This window comes from Anopheles stephensi, chromosome 2 (genome assembly GCF_013141755.1).
Source record: "Anopheles stephensi strain Indian chromosome 2, UCI_ANSTEP_V1.0, whole genome shotgun sequence".
NCBI lineage: Eukaryota > Metazoa > Arthropoda > Insecta > Diptera > Culicidae > Anopheles > Anopheles stephensi.
Window position 1 is genome coordinate 1,481,062 of NC_050202.1, and position 18,212 is coordinate 1,499,273.

General features: G+C 46.1%; 1 protein-coding gene across 2 annotated transcripts; it reads left to right on the forward strand.

The window, feature by feature from the left end:
- The first annotated feature begins 1,449 nt into the window (after window positions 1-1,449).
- On the forward strand, window positions 1,450-3,910 carry LOC118505353. 2 transcript variants are annotated; one of them, XM_036041025.1, is made up of 4 exons: window positions 1,450-1,520; window positions 2,137-2,300; window positions 2,357-3,604; window positions 3,665-3,910. In XM_036041025.1, the coding sequence occupies exons 2-4, from the start codon at window positions 2,256-2,258 to the stop codon at window positions 3,860-3,862; spliced, it is 1,491 nt and encodes a 496-aa protein (XP_035896918.1). In that variant the 5' UTR covers window positions 1,450-1,520; window positions 2,137-2,255; the 3' UTR covers window positions 3,863-3,910. The 2 variants fall into 2 exon arrangements, with proteins under 2 accessions (XP_035896918.1, XP_035896917.1); XM_036041024.1 differs by having other exon boundaries at window positions 1,453-2,300.
- Window positions 3,911-18,212: the final 14,302 nt, after the last annotated feature.

Genomic DNA, 18,212 nt, shown 5'->3' on the forward strand with positions numbered 1-18,212 from the left:
TCTCGTTGACGAATCCATTCCACAAATGGATGGAAAATCCTGAAAAGCGAAATCAGGAGATGAAATCTGCCCAGCAAAACGGTACGCCGCAAACCGAACGACCGAGCAGCAGCAGAGAAGAAAGAAGAAGGCAAAAAAGGAAACAAACCCGGCCCCATCATTTCCCTAGGATTGATCTTTCCATCCGACCGAATGGGGAAACCTCCAAACCTTCCAACGAAATGGGAAACGAGGAAGGAAAAAAACGCAAACCAGGACTCTGGAACTGGAACTCCCTTTCGCACCAAATCCAATGATGGCGGAAAGATGATTGACGGATGTAGCGCTTAACATGGTAAAGGTAAAATGTGTTGTTTTCTCCCTTTTACTCCGTGGCCCACCACCTTCGCATACACCCACAACGCGGTGTGTTATCCTTCTGCGGCTTGACGATGCAAAAGCACGGCGTAGCATATGCTTTTTGATGTCTCTTGCATGAAATTTCCTTCCAATGCCCGGTTCGCCTTCGTCTACCGAGCCAGGCATGGCAGCAGCAGCACACATCGTTTGGGATAAATCACATAAGCAGGGATGCCGGGGATAAATATGTGTGACGCGCGCTCTGCTCGGTCGATCTGACAGCAATCAGAGCGAACGCGAGCGACATGTCGTCTCGTCCGCAGCGTGTCTCTCTCGGGGACGCGATGGATTCGCGTGTCATGTGTGGTGCAAAAGGCGACGCGATCCGTTCGCGCCGATAACGACACCAAAGTCACCCGGGTTGTTATTTTTTCCGAACGGATATGGAGCCGATACGACGTGCGATGGTGCCCGGAGCCCTGAGGTGTGCCGAGAGAAAGAGCTGTGAAGACTGGGCTGTGGATACATTGTCTTAGATTAGAAAATTCAATCAATCATCCACGGTTGCTCCTGCGTGGAGAAAGCTGCCAGTGTTATGGTGATGTTCTGAAATTGATCCGATCGTTTCACGGCATGGCCCAGCGAGATCATTTGTTTGAATCGAGAGTGTGGTTCAACCCTGTGCCACACATTTGGTGCACCTCTTTAGCTTTGTTTAGTCAAGTGTATTCACGTCTCTGTTATTCCCCCAAAAACAGCCAATGCTCTTGAACTTAACGTTCCTCACGAAATTCAGGTCAAGAAATGCTCCAATTCTTCCCGCTCGCACAACACAATCAAGGTTAAATTGCTTGCATTTCTTTGCAGCTGCAGCACTGGCTCTGCAGTTACTCAATTTAGCGTCCATGGCATCTCGAAGAATTCCATCAAACAAACTGCCAACGGCCGTAACTGACATCAATCTGAGCACAACTCTGGCTCGCAAACTTCGCTTCACTTTCATCGCTCTTGATAACTGATAAGATTCCAAATCAACATAATGATATTATATTTCTCGTCGCTCTCGCCGCTCCATCATCACGGATAGTCAGTCAGTCGTGTGCCCGACGACGAAGACGACGAACCAAAAGCGAAAACTGTTGAAGGCTTCCAGCTAACAACTTGCAAACTACTTTCCCTTCGTCAGTGCGAGCGTCAAGTGCACACAACACCGGGGTGGAAGAACTCACTACCCGCCGTTTGGGAAGACAAACTTTAATAAATTTGTTTATGAAGCAAACAAAATTACTGCCTTCCCTGCGTTAGCCTATCCAGTCGGCCGCTTTCCCACCCTTTATGGAGGAGCAAAAATAGCAACACAGAAGCTTCCGTGTATTCAGAGGACTTGCATAATGTGCTCGGCTGTTGTGTGTGTGTGGTGAAAGATGAATCAGGAGACGATGTGTTGGATGGTTTGAAGGCTTTTCTCAACACAGCCCATGAGCTGGCTGGTGTATTATTAAGTGAAGCGTAGACACGAGCTGAGACGAGATTTCAGCAGCTGTTAACCAGCCCAGCGAAGAGAACTGAACTGAACTGAACTGTTTATTTCAACCATTCTCAGTCATTTGTTTTGATACCCGAAAAGATCTGGCACTTCTTAAATCTTGGAGCTATTTAGCACAGGCACGTTATGGCACAGCCGTTCAACACTTGCGCCAACACATGTCAATCCGTTTCAAAACCATCTCCTTGCTCTGGATTGGGGTTAATATTTACATAGCGGTTACCAACATGTGTGTTTTGGTGCATCTTCAGGTACTCTGGAGCTGTGCGAAAATATTCGCGATGGATGGTCGAAAACAGTTCTCACAAACGTTGAAAATGTGTTCAGCGAAAGTTCCAGTGCTCCACAGTCTTTATCGAGGTGTCACAAGATGCATTGGTTCCGATACATAGCGCTAGCGTTTGTGCTTTTACAGGTAATAACTTCAAGTTCGTTGGCGTTTCTAGTTTTGATTGATTTTTTACCGCTTAGGTTGCTCATGTGCAAGCAGACTTTGGAATAACGCCTGCAATTTCTGGAGCTACCACAGTGGAACAGTATTCACGCCGAATTCGCGATGAGGCTAATGGAATCGTCAGTGCTTATGAAGACATAGCTCTCGAGGGGCCTACGCCAGCGTTCAATGAAGCAGCAGCTGCTCTTAAGGCGATGTTTGAGCAGATCGTAATTTTTGTGCAGCCAATCGCACAATCCATCGGCACACTGGCCCTCAACGATGTGGGTCCTGCGGAGGATCTGTTTGGAGATGCCGATACGAAGATTAATGCCATGTCCACGTTTATTACCGGTAGTGCACAGACTCAGCTTGCTACTATACAGACGAAAGTTAGTATATACGTGCGTACCGAGCTGAACGACATCCTGAACACCATCAAGACAACGTTGACCGAGCTTCGCAATGCTTTGAGTGCACTCCGTACCGCCGTGATAAGTGCTCGCACTAATCGTGCTACCACTTCGAACGTACAGAACTACGTGAAGCCTTCCATGGTGGTGTTAGTGCAAACGAAAACGCTCCAACTCGCAACAGATCTGCCTGCAGCGAGCTTCTCCGCTATCGAGACGGCTCGTACTATCAATCAGGCAAATGTATTCATCCAGACCGGCATCACAGTCTCGAGTGGTATCACGCTGTCCGAGCTGTGGGAAAGTGAGATGCTGAAGGAATATGAGAATATCATAAACTTCTTAGAGCGTTTGAAGACACTCGTAGGCACGGAGATTCCTCTAGTAAACGGACGAATTGCTCAGTTTGCTCAAGCGTTCAGTCCACTAACGACACCGCTTCTTTCCAAGTACAGTGAGATCGATACGGTGTACGGCAAGATCACATCCGGCACCGGTGATAATGTCCTCAATGCGTACAAAACTCTAGTGTCTTCTGCTATTGGATACATCAACAATCTTCTCAATAACTTCTACCCACCGATCGAACCTGCCATTAAGCGTCTGTCGGAGGTGTTGGTCCAGCGAGGAAAATACAGTGACTTCTGCTACGAAACGTACTACCCCAAGGTGGAACAGTATCTGTTCTCGGGCGAGATGAGTTTGCTGACGTGTCTCAATGCAGAGCTTGACAGGGAGAAGAGTCTGATGGAAGCGATAGTGGAGGTGATCTATGAGATGCAGTTCTTCCTCGAAGATACTAACGCACATCTGAATACATGCTATCGAATATCGCTGTTCAATACACCGTTGGCCAATAATTGTCTTGAAGAGGTAAGAAGTTATTGGCATTGGACATTCAAAGTGTAGAACTAACATAACCTTTCCTTCCAGCACACGGAGTTTTCAGAGCTCATTCCGTGTACAGCCATCAAGGAGTACGCTACCATGCTTCAGCTGCTGTGCAAGGAGGTTGACTCACTGCGGTTCCGACTGTGGGCTTGCGTGTCCCGCGATACGGCAAGTTTCCCACTCGAAGCAAAGGACATACTGGCCAACATAGAAAAGTGTCAGCAGTTTGGTCCTCAGTAAGTTGTATCCTACCCCAATTGCATAGGAATAAATCGTGTTCAATTTAAATTCTCATAGACCCGCGTTTTAAATCCCTGTTGAACGGCCACAATATACTGACGGGTTTCGCGTGGATTGAACTGGAAGTCAATCGAGATGAGTTATGGCCTCGCATGGCCAGTGTCTCCTCCCACTAGGCAGGTGTGCACGTGTACGCAAGGACACGCGAACTAATCCCTCGGAACACCTCTACCAGTTGGCGGTAAATGATAAATTTCTTTTGCTACAGTAGGAACAGGGAGAAAAACCTTCACCAAGCAAACCTTCGAACTTCATCTATTGCGGGTTCTCGCTGTTCCCGAAACTAGTTAAAGCGGAGAGGTGGCTTGCCAGCCGCCGCTGACCGTTGTGCGTCATCGATTGTATTTATTTTATTGATTCGTTACGATCCCATCGTGTGTCCTTCTGCAGAAGCACACAAAAACTTTAGGACCGACCGAAAAACGGACGGAACGTGCTGTGGTTTTTGTGGGTTTTTCATCCTGAGCTATCCTCGACGCCTGTATTCGGTTCGTGTGTGTGTGTCTCGTTCTCTTATTTATTAGCTCCGGCTATTATGTTCTCCTGCAATCATTTTCCCTCCTCCCAGAACTGTTGCTGCATTCGTCCGCATTGCTGCACCGGAGCAGCTGCAGCAACCGAACTTCGAAGGCGGAGTACATGTTCCCTGCAATGAATGATCTACTGGTCAACCACACAACACACACAGAAAAAGGACATGACGCTCGTGTGCACATGTGAAATGCACACAAAAAACGGAAACACTGAGGCACTGCTGACCGTGAACGATGGCAATGATAAATTAGTCACAGGGCGGTACGCGCTGCGTCTTAATTTGTACTGCCCCCGTGACTGTGGACGCAGTCTCTCCCTTCGCTTCCTTTGAATGCCTTTCCCCGTTTCAATGCCCATTGTCAGGATTCTTAGGTCTGCATTCCGCAGCTTCCGCAAAGCCCAGGCAACGACGAAACATTTGAAAATGAGGGGGAAATTAACTCAAAAATCTCATTCCAAATTAACGGTAATCAGCGCCTGGAGAGTAATTTCGAGGCAATTCTGAGGGATCCGCCTGTCCCCGGCATTTCGCATCCTGTCAGTTTCGCTCTGATGGTAGAATCCATTTCAAATGCAAAAGAATGGTACGTAAGCGAGTCGCTGAATGTGCTGGGAATGTTTTCGTTTTCAAATATTTTACTTCGCTTTAAAAATGATTTTTCTGTAAATCAAACAAACAAATTTAACATTTCTAACTTTTTTTTTTTAAATTGCAAGGCAAACTTAAAAACAGACATTGTAAAGCTTTCCCGCTCAACCGACCAACATGTTGCGAATAATTAAAAAGCACCGCCAAAACTTCCGCCCGAAGCTCATCCGATTTTTGCAAAAACATATTGCGCTTATCCAGAGTTCCACGATAGGTTAGCACAACACAAGTTATTTATAAAAAAATACTAACAAACGGAAACTTTTTCACGTGGAAACAACAGGTACGCGAGAATCACCATCGCCACCACCAGCGAATGTCAAACTTTCACGTACGGCGTCCAATGGTTAGCCGTTACACACATCCGCTTAGCTGTAAAGGGGGACTCCGACCGGCAGCAGCATTGGCATCGCTTTGCGTGTTAAAAGTTATTCCACATTTGTTAGGGTTTCAACCTTCAACAAAAAGAACATAGCCGGCATGAAAAAGTAAATTTTGTAAATACGCACATTGAACCCGACGAGAAAAAAGATTGACAAGAACTGGACTCTTGTAATCTGAACAAAATGTGTGTTTGAACAAAATTATTATGCTCATCGACAACTGGGTTCTTTGTTTTAAATATTTTTACCAAAATTTTATCTAACCTTGGTGTCTTGGAGAAACTGATCCTCCTTTACTGCCCCGTCCAGAACTCAAATGAGTCACCAAAGCGCATTGTATTAATTTAATTGCATAAAGGATTTAATTTCTTCGAACCTTCTTGCTCGATGCTTGATCAATCCCACCACCAACCGATGCCGTTAAATGCGAAAGATGAATAAAACCTCTTTTTTTGTTACGTGATAACATCTCCACCCTTCCGAGCGGGAAAAGGTAAAGATGAAAAATTGATCTGACAGCGATGTGCGAATGCAAATAAAATAACCAACAAACCGCATGATGAAAATATCGCTCGCAGGCCTCCCGGTTCCAGCCGGGCCGTGGCCACGGCTTAAATATCCAAACCGCTTGTACGCATCCTCCGCCAGCACCACTCGCGCTCCACAGCCTCAGGAGGACCGAATGGCGTAAATTTAAATCACACCAAGCTGTTTACGAGCAACGCTCCTGACAAGCTCTCGGCGTTCGAGGCGTATTCTCTTACAAAAACCCGTGCCACCAAAGCCAACCGGTGGCCAGCGTGGAGTGTGGTGCTAAAAGCCTGGGAAGGTTGCCAACCGAATGACGTGGTGCTGCCGAGCAATAAAAAGAATATCCCAGAGCCCCAACCCCAAGTGTGTCCTTGTGGAATTTCATCCTGCCACACATTGAGGAAAGGAAAAAAAAGACCTGGCAAAAACCAGTCGCTGGCAAAGAAGAGAAGCGCAGGGACAAAAGTCGAGCCAACGAGCCAAATTAAACGTCTGGGATTAAATTAAAAATGAAAGATAAGTGTGCCTCCGAACAAGACACCAAACAAGAGCGGCCATGAGCGTAAGACAAAATAAATGCATCACACCTCGAAGAAAACGGCCGGCCCCGTGGAAGAAGCAAGCAAAAAGGCAGATTTGGCAGCTTCTCCGGGATATGATTGGGAAACAGGAAACCACCGACGGGGAGAAAGAAAAAGAACGAAAACAGCCACCACGAAGGAGACATCCCGCTCGGGGTGTAAATAAAAACATCATAAACATAAATGAATAAGCATCAAAATTCACACTTTTGCACTGTACGCCTCACTCCCAACCTCCCAACTTCTGCTGCTGCTGCATCGTTATGCATCTTAAAGTTTCGATTTCACGTTGATTCTGATCAATCTGTTTGCTTTTGGCAGACTGCAGCCAGCAGGACCAGCACCCGTCACTGTCCCGTTTGACAGAAAGGAGTATTTTATTTTGAGAACGCGTTCTTCCAGCCAAGCGTTATATTTTGGAGGATCGTAAATGAGGCAATTCCAAGGGAAAGATAATATGATCCACCAACCAGGGGCCGATACGACAGCTGGTCAGTGAAAGGATAAAAAGAGTGCGGTTTCATTCATTATGAATCAAAGTTTATGCCACATCCACATGGACGCCGCGAGAGATACTGATTAGATAGGGCTACCAAACGCAATTATACTAGCGCGATATGCAGGTTACTTGGGATTGGAATTCTCGAAGAAAATACAATCAGCGAATGTCTTATTAATTAAACAGCAATGCCCTCTTGTGTGTGTTTAATATGCGCGAAAAGGAGCTGGGCTCATCAGAATAAGACACAATCGCGCACTCATCAGGACTCTATTCATCAGTGACTCTCTCCTTTAACCGCTCCACTGCGCAAGGTCCATATTTTGAACGATCCTAATGCAGATACTTGTGTAGATAATGACATTAGAAATCGCAACAAAATACCCCTTTCAGGGTTGCATTCATTAGGGATATAATTATTGTCCATTTTCCTGACTTAATCAAATCGTCCCGAATGGATTACACCAGCAACGAATCCAAGCGACAAGCAAGGTTCGTTTTTTTATTTGATCATAACAACGTTTTTGGAAGTCGAATGCCTAATCGTATAACCTTGGGCAACACACACACACTTGCTGAGCTCCACACCCAATCGAAAAATAGCTCAGGTCAAAGGCATCGATCCGAAAGGATCACATGGGCAAGAAAAAAAGGATCTGAAAGGGACTCGTCAGTACTACATCTCGATTGCTTAGTCAGCCTAACGATGGATGGACGTCAAGTGTATCGTTTCGATGCGCCACTCCCGGACAAGGTTGAATGCTACGATAACGTTGGTGTAGTAGTTTGACCTTCGCAGGTGAACTGATACGAACGAGCATAATCCCTACGTGATGAAGCAAGCTCCCTACTTTTCTCGGACGTCCATCCCTAACGGCGAGTGTATTGGATTAGGGTTCTGTGGCTAGGAAAAATATTGCATGTCATGCACGGGAAGAAAAGCTAGAAAAAAAGATGACACCACATCGGCACATTGACCCGGATTCTGGAGCTGCAAGACCGGGATGTAAGTCTTCGTGCTCGTACCCGATATTGATTGCGTTCAGGCTCGCCGGAAATCAGGACAACCACTCCGGACACTAGATTTCCGTTCGGACGATGGTCCTTCGAACCATGGAATTGGATCGTTTGTATTCCACCAAAGAACTGTCTCCGTTAGCGAGTTCATCCGTCCCATCCGTGGTGGTCAGACTGACAACTCTGAGCAAGAAGACCGAGGCCGAGAACGATGGTTTAGGACATGACGCTTTTTGGACGATCGTTTGAATCGTTCTAGCGAAAACGAGAAGAAGCACAGCCAAGCACAATTAAACTCACCCAATCGGCTGCCGAAACGTCGCCCCGTCCGGATGTCAATGAATTCCGACCAACAACCAAAAAAAAAATGACAAAACGGTGTAGTTTGTTATTCGTGCCTTGAAACGTGACCATCATTTTGTTTCTTCACTTTCCTTTGGGGTTCCATCTGGAGCAGTTGGATTTTGTCTTTTTCGCATGAAACGTGATACTTTTGAAATTATGCTCCGTAGCTACAACATTTTGCTTGTTTTTTATTGTTTCAGGAATCGAGATGTGCTGCTCTGCTTTGTTCTCAGTCAAGAGCTCGGTAGAATTATTCATCCTGCCTCCCAAAACCCGTTCCGGGCGGTTCTGCATGATTTCGGTAAATTATTCACAATGTTCCAAAAGCGTCTAGAGGGTGTCAGATATGTCGTGTCACGCACTTTCGCTTTTCAAGAACTCAAATCGAGTCAATTTTTCGCGTGCTGTTGCGCCTAACACGATGGCACCATATGATGCCGGTGCGATATGGCCAACGCATTGTGCTTCTTCTATTGGACAGCTGAGATTCATCGTATGTGAAAGCGAACCGGTTGACCCGCTGCTGCTAACCTTTTGATGGATAGACTTCTTGCATATTTGATGGTTGGTGTGGTGCACTGGGTGGAATTTATGAAAATTCTTCACCCATCCGTGGGCTTCGAGTCGTTCCCCCAAGTAGACACAGCTGAGCGCTCCATCGTAAACCATCAAACGGTGGAAACAAGCAGTACCATACGGCTAAGGTTTTTGCAAATTGTTATTAGCGAAAGTATGTTGTATATTAAATTCCTCTTCCGAAAGGCGACGGCGATATGGGTACCGACGAGCATCAAACCCGGGCAGCTGTTATTTGTTTATTGGCGGTGTATGAAAAGAGAAAACTTTGGTTTTGACAGTTATTTGAAAACAATGTTTGCTGCTTTAGCTACGACATCGGATAGTTGACATGCATGTACGGGATGTCAAGCTTGAACATTAAATTTATTTCATTTATATTGGTTTTGCACAATAAAATGATGTTCTTCAGACACTTCTCTTTTCAGTAAAAAAACTAAGCTTGAAGCACCTAAACCGCATGCAAAACATTGCGAAATGTTTTCGACGATTTCAACACATTAGAATCCTTGAAAATTGTGTCTTCCGAACGCCTGCTCGAGGACTCCCCACGGGGCGAATTCATTCCACCTTCCGGATGATCTCCTTGTAAGCCTTCCCTTTTATCCGACCGATTGGTTTGTTTCTTTCCTTCCAAAGAATCCGAAAACCCAAAAGCCCAAGGGTGATGGTACCCTTTTGCTCCGGGATGCTCCAACACCGGCCTGTGGCCTTGAGACGTTTAAGCCCGTTTCTGCATCAAAACAATGGCCACAATAAATTTCTCCGCCATTCCTCCTCCGACACAGACACCAACGCGGCGCAGGCGGAGGAACACGCGAATAAAGGCTGCTAAATCATGAATTTTCAACACCCCTTGTCACGCACCTCACATCCTAGTGGGCCATGAAGCCAGCAAAAGTGAAGCTTTGGAATGGGTGCACAACTCCACCGAAACAATATGGGGACTTTACTTTTTTATCGTTTCGATGCTTTTCTTTCCGAAGCTGTCAGAACCGTGGGCAAGAATTGTGGTACGCGGCACGCAAGGCCGCACCGAAAAGCGATTCCATATCGCGCCTTCTGCTAAACATTTCACGTGTGTAGCTCTGCAAGGAACACACAAAAAGACACCAACAAACTTCCTTCCAACCAAACGATCATCGCCCCGGGGCCGTTTTTCAGAGAAAAGCGTGAATTGCGTGTCAATCCCACGCACCGCACCGCAGCGAGTACTGGAGGGTAGCGATAGAGGGCGCGAAACACACCTCCAACTCCAAAACCCCGTCGATATGGAGCGCAGAGACGCACTCCGAGGGCAATGGGACTTTTTAATGTCTAATCAAAAACGCACGAGCCACGGCACGCAGAAGGTACGCGCTCGTTTGCACGCACGCACGAACATTAAAGAACAGACCAAAACAACAAAAAAAAACCCCAGCCAAATTCCCCGTGATCGTAAAGCGATTCTTCGAGTACTGTTTGCCGAATGGATGCCGCATGGATAATAAGGGCGACATACCACGAATCTTTTCCTGGAAAACAAACTTTTTTTTCGTCGGCGCTGGTTGGGGCACAGGGTTATGTGATGTAGCTGCTGCTGTTGCTGCTAATGGCGTCCCTAACTGTCACGTTCTTTTTTCGGAGGAAGGCAGAACGATATGACACTTCCCGTGGTGCCGTGAGCTTTGACAGGGGGGCAAAAAACGTGCCTCTTTGGAGAGCCCTAAAAAGGCACCGGTAATGCAGCCACTTTGTACGGTTCCGAAATTGATCCATAAAACCGATGACGGCAGAGAGGTAGGTTTCGCTTTTACCCTGCCGTTGTTGTGCACACGACGCAGTTCAAGGTGAGGCCTCGGAAGGAGGCGTTTAAAGGTGATGCAGGCACAACAAACACCTGCCTTCCACCCCGCCATAACTCCACATCAGCTCTCATTCTACAGCGGAAAAGCTCTGGCCGCGGGACGATCTTTCCCCCAACAATTGCTTCATCATTTATGCCGGGCGTGAGAGATCTTCCGCCACGAGCCTCAGCCTCGCGCGAAAGTATCACCTATAGTGCACCAACCTCCGGCTTGGGCCACCCCAAATATTGGGCGTTTATTTATTTATTTTTGTGCCGTTGTGAAGTGCAAGACGAAGGTGTCTTTATTAGTGCCGCCACACGGAGGAAGATTGCAAATTTTTATTACTTCCTCCCACGGGAGAACACACCGCACACGTTGCAGCTATTGGTCCGGCGTGTCCGTGACTAATGTGTGTCAACAGTCGAGAGACTTCAAGCGAAGAAGAGGCGCACCACAATACGCTGCTTACAGTCATTAAACGTTATTGCTTTAGCGTTTGGGCGGGGAAGAGAACTGGTGTGGAATATATTACCCATCGAAAGACTTTGGACTGTAACACGTTGTCGGAGTGATGCAGAACCTCAGAGCGTCAAGGAGCAGAAGAGCTCTTCATACAAATTGACAACCCATGCAATCGTCTGAGCTGAGGAAAAAGTCTCTCGAATTTAAGTTCTAGAGGCTAAAGTCGTTGTATATCTTTGCTTTGCAAATCCAAACGTGCGACTTTGCGTGGACATTAAATTTCAGATCGCTCGACTAAACTTTTCTGATCTGTATCTAAATCTGTATAGCTTACTTTAACGTTCAAAACGATTTAATAATTTACTTAGCCCCAAAATCGTTTCTCGCGATGCACACATCTCACCAAAATGAGCCATAAAGGAGATTTTAACTCACGCTTTATGAATTAAGATTATGCGCGAAGATTATCGTAAGTATTTTATCTTCATTGCTTCACCTTCCAAACGCCCCGAGGATCAGAGCAACACATCTAAACTTGTGCTTCTTCAGGTTCTTCAGGTGATCGTAACTCTTCCCGCAGTCGTATATAAACAAATCCTCACCGGCTCACGTGCTCACAAATACACGAGCCATTCCAACCCCACAACTTTAAACTTTGCAACAAATAAAACAAATTTCTTCCCGGACCTCCCCATCACACGCTAGAGAAACTCACACGCGCGAGGAAATAAACTAATTTTCCCACCCACACCGCAGCGCGGAAGAGAACAACATGATTTATAGACGCTTTCAAAATTCTTTCCAATTCTCGTCCGGTGCGTTTCAAAACGATCGACGTCGATCCCGGGAAGCCCCTCGCGAAGAAGATGTACCGTGGACCGAAAGGAAAGTATTTCACTTTTATACCCTTTTGCAGCTTGTCACAAATCAATCCCAGCGACCGTGTTTGTGTGATGATGTTTTGGGGAGTCAATTCTACGCTCCATTCGTAGGACCAGGCTAGCACACGATCGTTCGATCAACGAATGTGAGAGCGGAGGGAAAATATGGCACCAATAAAGAGCGCTATAAATTGAACCCAAAATACGTGTTCTACGCTGAAGGAAGACACTCGCGTACGGAACGAAAAAGATGTCGTTATCACGCCGAAGATGCATTTCATCCGGAACATGCCAGCCAACCGAGCCAGCCAGCGTTCTAATGCACTCGGAAGTGCAGTCCATCAGTTGCCAAACGGCTTTAGAATCGGTTTCTGATCTGGTAGAAATTGGATGCCCACCAGCATCGGCAAGGAGAGAGTGTGTTCGGCGATAAAAGAAAGAACAGCCTGCCGGTTGGGATGGACCATCATAAAACACCGAAATAGCTGTCCCCATAAAATATAACAACGACTTCCAACTAACGAATTTATGCCCTTTCTCCAAAACACGGCCCCGGCTGTACTTGTGTAATGGCGGTGTTGTGTCGTTCTCCCCTGCTTGAGCAAAGTCGTCAAAACGCTTCTGGATAGCTTCATCGCTTCGATAACTCCCGGATGGACCTTCTGACATCACACCGCCAACGGTGACCTGCTCCGCCCGTTCTCCGAAGAAGGGTGTTCCTTCTCTGTCCAGATGCAAATGGCTTCATCCCCCGGGTTGAGCCATATGTAAAAATGAGGTTAATTATAATTGAGATAAAATTCACATAAAAATCAATTAATGGTGAGTGTTTCGTAGCTCGGGCTGTAATCAAAGGGGTCCCCCGTACACCGAATGGCTTTACGTAACCAACGCCCGACAGGATAGTCCCGAGACCGGAGATATGATCGATCGAAGCTTCCACCGATTGCGGATGCATTAGTCGCGATGACGTCCAGAGAGTCGTCGTCAGGCGGGACCAACCTTTTTCTGCGACTTTATTCGCCATCTCGAGGGCACCCCTCGATGGGGTCGTGGTCTTAATTATGGGCTCTCTTTGATTCGACTTCGGCTTACCACCGGTGTTTATTAGTGAAACAAAATTGAAAGTTAAGGTAAGGAACCGGAAAAGGCCTCCATATGTGCTTAATATGGATTCGGTAAAGGCGTACTACAGCAAAAGCGATCATTCGGTAGCTCCAGTTTTGGAATCGTAAAGAGTCATTAAACGACACGCAACGATGCGTTTGTTTTTTCCCTTTCCGGACAGACAAAAAAAAACCTAAACGAAGGGATTTGAACTTTATGGAGCACGACCTCCGTACAAGTACTCCTCTCCCTCCATAATGATCGTTGATCTTTTCACCTTTATCGACAGGTTACAGTGCGCGAAGCCTCACTATCTCGGAACTGCGTGCGATACGGTAGTCCCGCCGCTTGATGCAATTCCCCGAAAATGTTAACTTCATTAAGCCGCAACGGAGCGTATGCAAGCCCGTTGAGCTAATGAGCTTGTTTATGGGTTTCTTTTAAGGGCTGGCTTTAGCGTGCCTTTAGGGTTGCCGTTGACCGGTCATTACGCTTTCGATTGTGCGCCCTTTGCGACGAAAAGTTTCAATTTAACAAACTGTGGTTGAAGGCCACCGTTTCGTAACAGTGTTAGATACAGCTCGCGGTAGCACCCCTGCTGGTGTAATATGACTGCAGGCTGACATTTAAGGCACAATCGGTTAGGCCGCGAGACCGACGCCTCTCTGCAGGGGGTGTTGTCGTGGACCACAAAAGACACTTTCCAGTCACGTCCGTTGTTCTTCTCGGCGGGTTAGATAGCGACTTACACGCACCTGCGATGCGTGTGTGATGCGTGAGTGTGAGTGGAATTACAGAGCACTCTAATTGCTTGTTGTGATTCTGAAACGCCAAACAGCACAAAAATCACCAAAGGCGGCATTTACGTATCGTACACATCCGGCAGTTAGGTCTCTAATTAAGTTGTTCGTAAGACATGCTCGAACAAGGTGGATCATTCTAATGCTGTTCACAATCAACAATGCCGGAAGTTTGCTTTTTCAGGTTGGTAAGAAGCGTTGTGAAATAAAGAATTTAATTGGTCATCGTTCTGTGAGTCGGTGATGAAGTCAGTCTTGGAGATGGTGTTACAAGTGCAAATGAAACCAGTTTTAGCTCATACAAAAATGTACCTCAAGTGATATTGGACTATTTTAAGATAAAAAACAGTGAAACATGTGCCTTAGACTCCAAACATGATGCAATGAACATGGAATCTCTTCAGTTACATGCTCAATTATTGGTTCACAAATCAATCCACACGCGTCTCTTTCTGCCTTACAACATCAAAGTGATGATCCAACAGATTCAAACCGCAAAAAAAACAACGCCTTTACTCTGTACTCCCTACCCAACCGCACGGCACGGCATATCTTCCGGTCCATCCTGTCCATTGCACATCCTGTCCGGTCGTCGGGTCTCACGATTCGAAGCAAACCAGCGCAGCAAAACTGGCCGTTATGTGCGAGCATAAAAGCGCGAAAATTACGATCACTGATAAGCCCTAAATAATTGACTTCTGACGCTATTGCCGACCGGACCCAACGAGAAGCCCTTTCGGCTCGGCAAAAGAGGAGCTAAAGGTCATGAGAAAAAAGCGAGGGAAACCGAGTAACGAGACTCGACGAGCAGGAAATCATGTTGGTTGTTCGCTGCGTCCCATTGGATAATCCTGTCGAAAGGCAGGAATATGATTTACATTACATAAAAAAGATAATGGCACAACTCGACGAAGGCCTTTACCGGATGAGGATGACCTAGGCTTGCGCGATCGGAAAATAGAGCTCTTGTAGTAATAAAAACGACCCACAAAAAAAACACACAATCCTCTTTTTCCAACTAGCCGGAACTATGGATAAGCGAGAGAACTCGAATCAAAATCGAATAATAACTATGCATCGGAATTCAAGCTCGAACCACAAACGGCTTATGTTACTAGACAGGCAGTCAGACAGACAGGCAGGCGCAGACGGAGAAATAAAAACAGCCAGCCCGGAAAAAAGCTTAGTGACCTAATCCGGTCGCTCGGCAATCATAACAACATAAAATTTGGGCTTTACGTTGACAAAACCCTTCACGGTCAAACGCGAAGGGCAACAGAAAGCGACAAGTAACAGATATGCACGACCGAAAAAAAAAACTAAACCATTCTAAACTGGACGTATGCGTAGAACGCGTAACTGACAAACATATAAAACTAAAACCTGTCCAAAAGCGGGATTCCAGCTTTCAAAGCATAACTAAATCCACCCCGCTAGAGAAGATCATTGCGGTAGAATTTAGAATCCCTACCAAACAGACCTTTGGTTAGTCTGGGTTCCACATGAGGACTTCCAACAAACCAAAACAACACGCAACACACAACGCGGCACACGGAAGAAGTTAATGATAGAGACAAAGAGAGGGAGCGGACTCGACGCTGGCGAATTATCGACGTCCGAAATCATGTCTCTATTAATTTCCCGCTGTCATCTGTCAATACATCGTCCATCAGAGTTCTCCGGCTCGGTCGATTCGAAAGCCCGCCGCTAGGGACAACGGCACGGTACACAACATTGAGGAACCGAAAAAAAAACCCGTTCCCAATGTCGCTGCTCTAAGCACATAAATATTACCCGAAAAACGATTTTCGGTGGCCGGTTGGGTCGAGAGTCTAGTTATTATTTTATTTTTTCCAGCTTCCTTCCAGCAGAGCGCGTACCAAAAACAAAAAGGGATCAAATTTCCATCGGGTTCCACCTTCCAGCCAAACCTGCAACAAGCGCAAAGAGTTAGGGTTTGAGGAAAGGATTATGTTCAGTCAGCATATCGACTTGGAATTTTCGGGAGAAGCTCAATCGATTGGGATGGATTAAAATGCATGTGGGTTTTTGTTTTTTGTTCTTTCTTGACTTCATTATCCCAAGAAAAACACCTTGTTAAACCTTATGGAAAATTATTTTAAAACCCTTAGCGAAAGAGTGAATATTCAAAGGTGTGAAAAAATCCTATCTCGATTGAGTAGCTTTTTCTCCGGAAAAGAAGGGGGTCCGATTATGCTTATGTCGCTTTTGGATTTACCTCTGTTTCCAAAAGCTACAATCCGATGCTGTCAATCGATCGTTCGACGGTTAAAGCGCTTCCTAAACAAAGCTGCTTAATAAATAAAGCATAAAGTCGACAAGTGCCAGCAAGCCTTAAAGCCAACTCTGACGAACAGACAAACACACACACACATCCTTCTTGGTGGCTTTTTGCCCTTGAACCTGTTAAAAATGAAAGAAGACACCAAACAAACCCACGCATCCATCCTATCACAGCCAACCAAGATCGAACCGAACCGATCCTTGAAGCTTCAAGTCCTTGAGCACACAAATCCTTTGCCTAATCCTCGAGGCTCACGCCCGAGACCATCCCAACCACCCGGGGAGGTGCGCGCGTGTGTGTGTGTGCGTTTGGGGATGCTTCGAGCGCGCCAACCAGACACAGCCCAAGATCCCGTGCTGTTTACCCTTGGAATTACCTGCGGAATCTCACTTTTTCCTTGCTGTTGTCTGCCGTGTTCCTGTCTAAGCTCTTCCACTTCCAAGCCAAAGAAACAATTATATCCAACCCGGCGCGTTCCGAAAAACCGGGGGCGTTGTCGTTTGCGGAAAGGGACACAGCACGGAGAAACACACCGTTGCTCTCGGGGGAATAAAAACGTTGCTAACTTTTTATAAGCACCACGGTTTAAGGTGTCGATGTCAGTTCGGGTCCGGTTCACAGGCACGGCAAACATGCCGGGCCGTGGTTCGCTGTGGTTTCAGGCGCAGAGACAAAAGCAGAGGAATAATTTACTTAGATGCTTAAAAACTTACTGATGTACTTTTGCTTTAATCCTGTTTGGCGAAAGCTTTCTTTCGCACCTTTGTCGGGGTGGTTTGTGCCGTTTCTTGGTAAGCATCGGTAAGAAAGTCATAAGGTTAAACAGAAATCTTAAAGCTAATTCTACGAGGTTCTGTAATAAATCCTTGAGAGTTGAACCTTACAGACTTCAATCCGAAAAGAAGTGCCGTTACTGTATTAAATTCCTTATCAAAAAACAAAGTTCCAAACAAGGTTAAAAAATTATTTTCCTGGTCGAAGCGAAAATGGATGACTTAACTAGAATGTTTGCTTTTATATTCACATATGTTTCCCAAAGAATACTTCCTCGGGTAAAATAAATAATGTGGCTATGATGATGAAGTATGAGCTACAGACGACTCACTTTAAACATAAAAGTCATATTCATTCGTGTTGAAATTAAGTTAAAAACTCATACTGTAGTTCGTCTTACCTATCTTGTGAAAATTGGAAGAAGCCTTCTACTGAAGCATTGCTCCAAGTATAGAAAAGGAAAGGATTATTGGATTATCTTGCATCCCAGCTTCTTTCACTTCCTTATCTTCTTCAAGAGCTGGCATTCTGCAAGATCCCGGACTGCTCCGACATTGTATCGCCTTATTTCCTCCTGTCAACGATAAGATTCTTCCTGAGACATCGTTCCCTTTTCGCAAATCGGACCAAGCACACCGTTCCGACGGTATTTTTGCGGTCATTTTCAACGAAAACAACCGATTGCACTGATTATCGTCATCAGGGGCTCGGCGATCAGGCAAGCAACGCACAGCATGATCACCATTCTTTCCCGTCAGCGCCAGCTCAAAGCAGCAAATCAGCACGCAACACAGGAGGAAAAATCAAGCGCACACACACACACAGACGCTGGCTGGCCACCACAACAGTGCATTAAAATGTATGCTTTGCATTGGCGGCAACAAAAACCCTTTCGCACCGGGGAAAAGAGGAATAGTAGAGACGAGCGAACGGAATGCTTCTCATGCCAAACACGAGCGAACAGATATTTGAATTAATTATCTCTAAAATCTGTATTTAAGGGTCATTTTGTGGGGC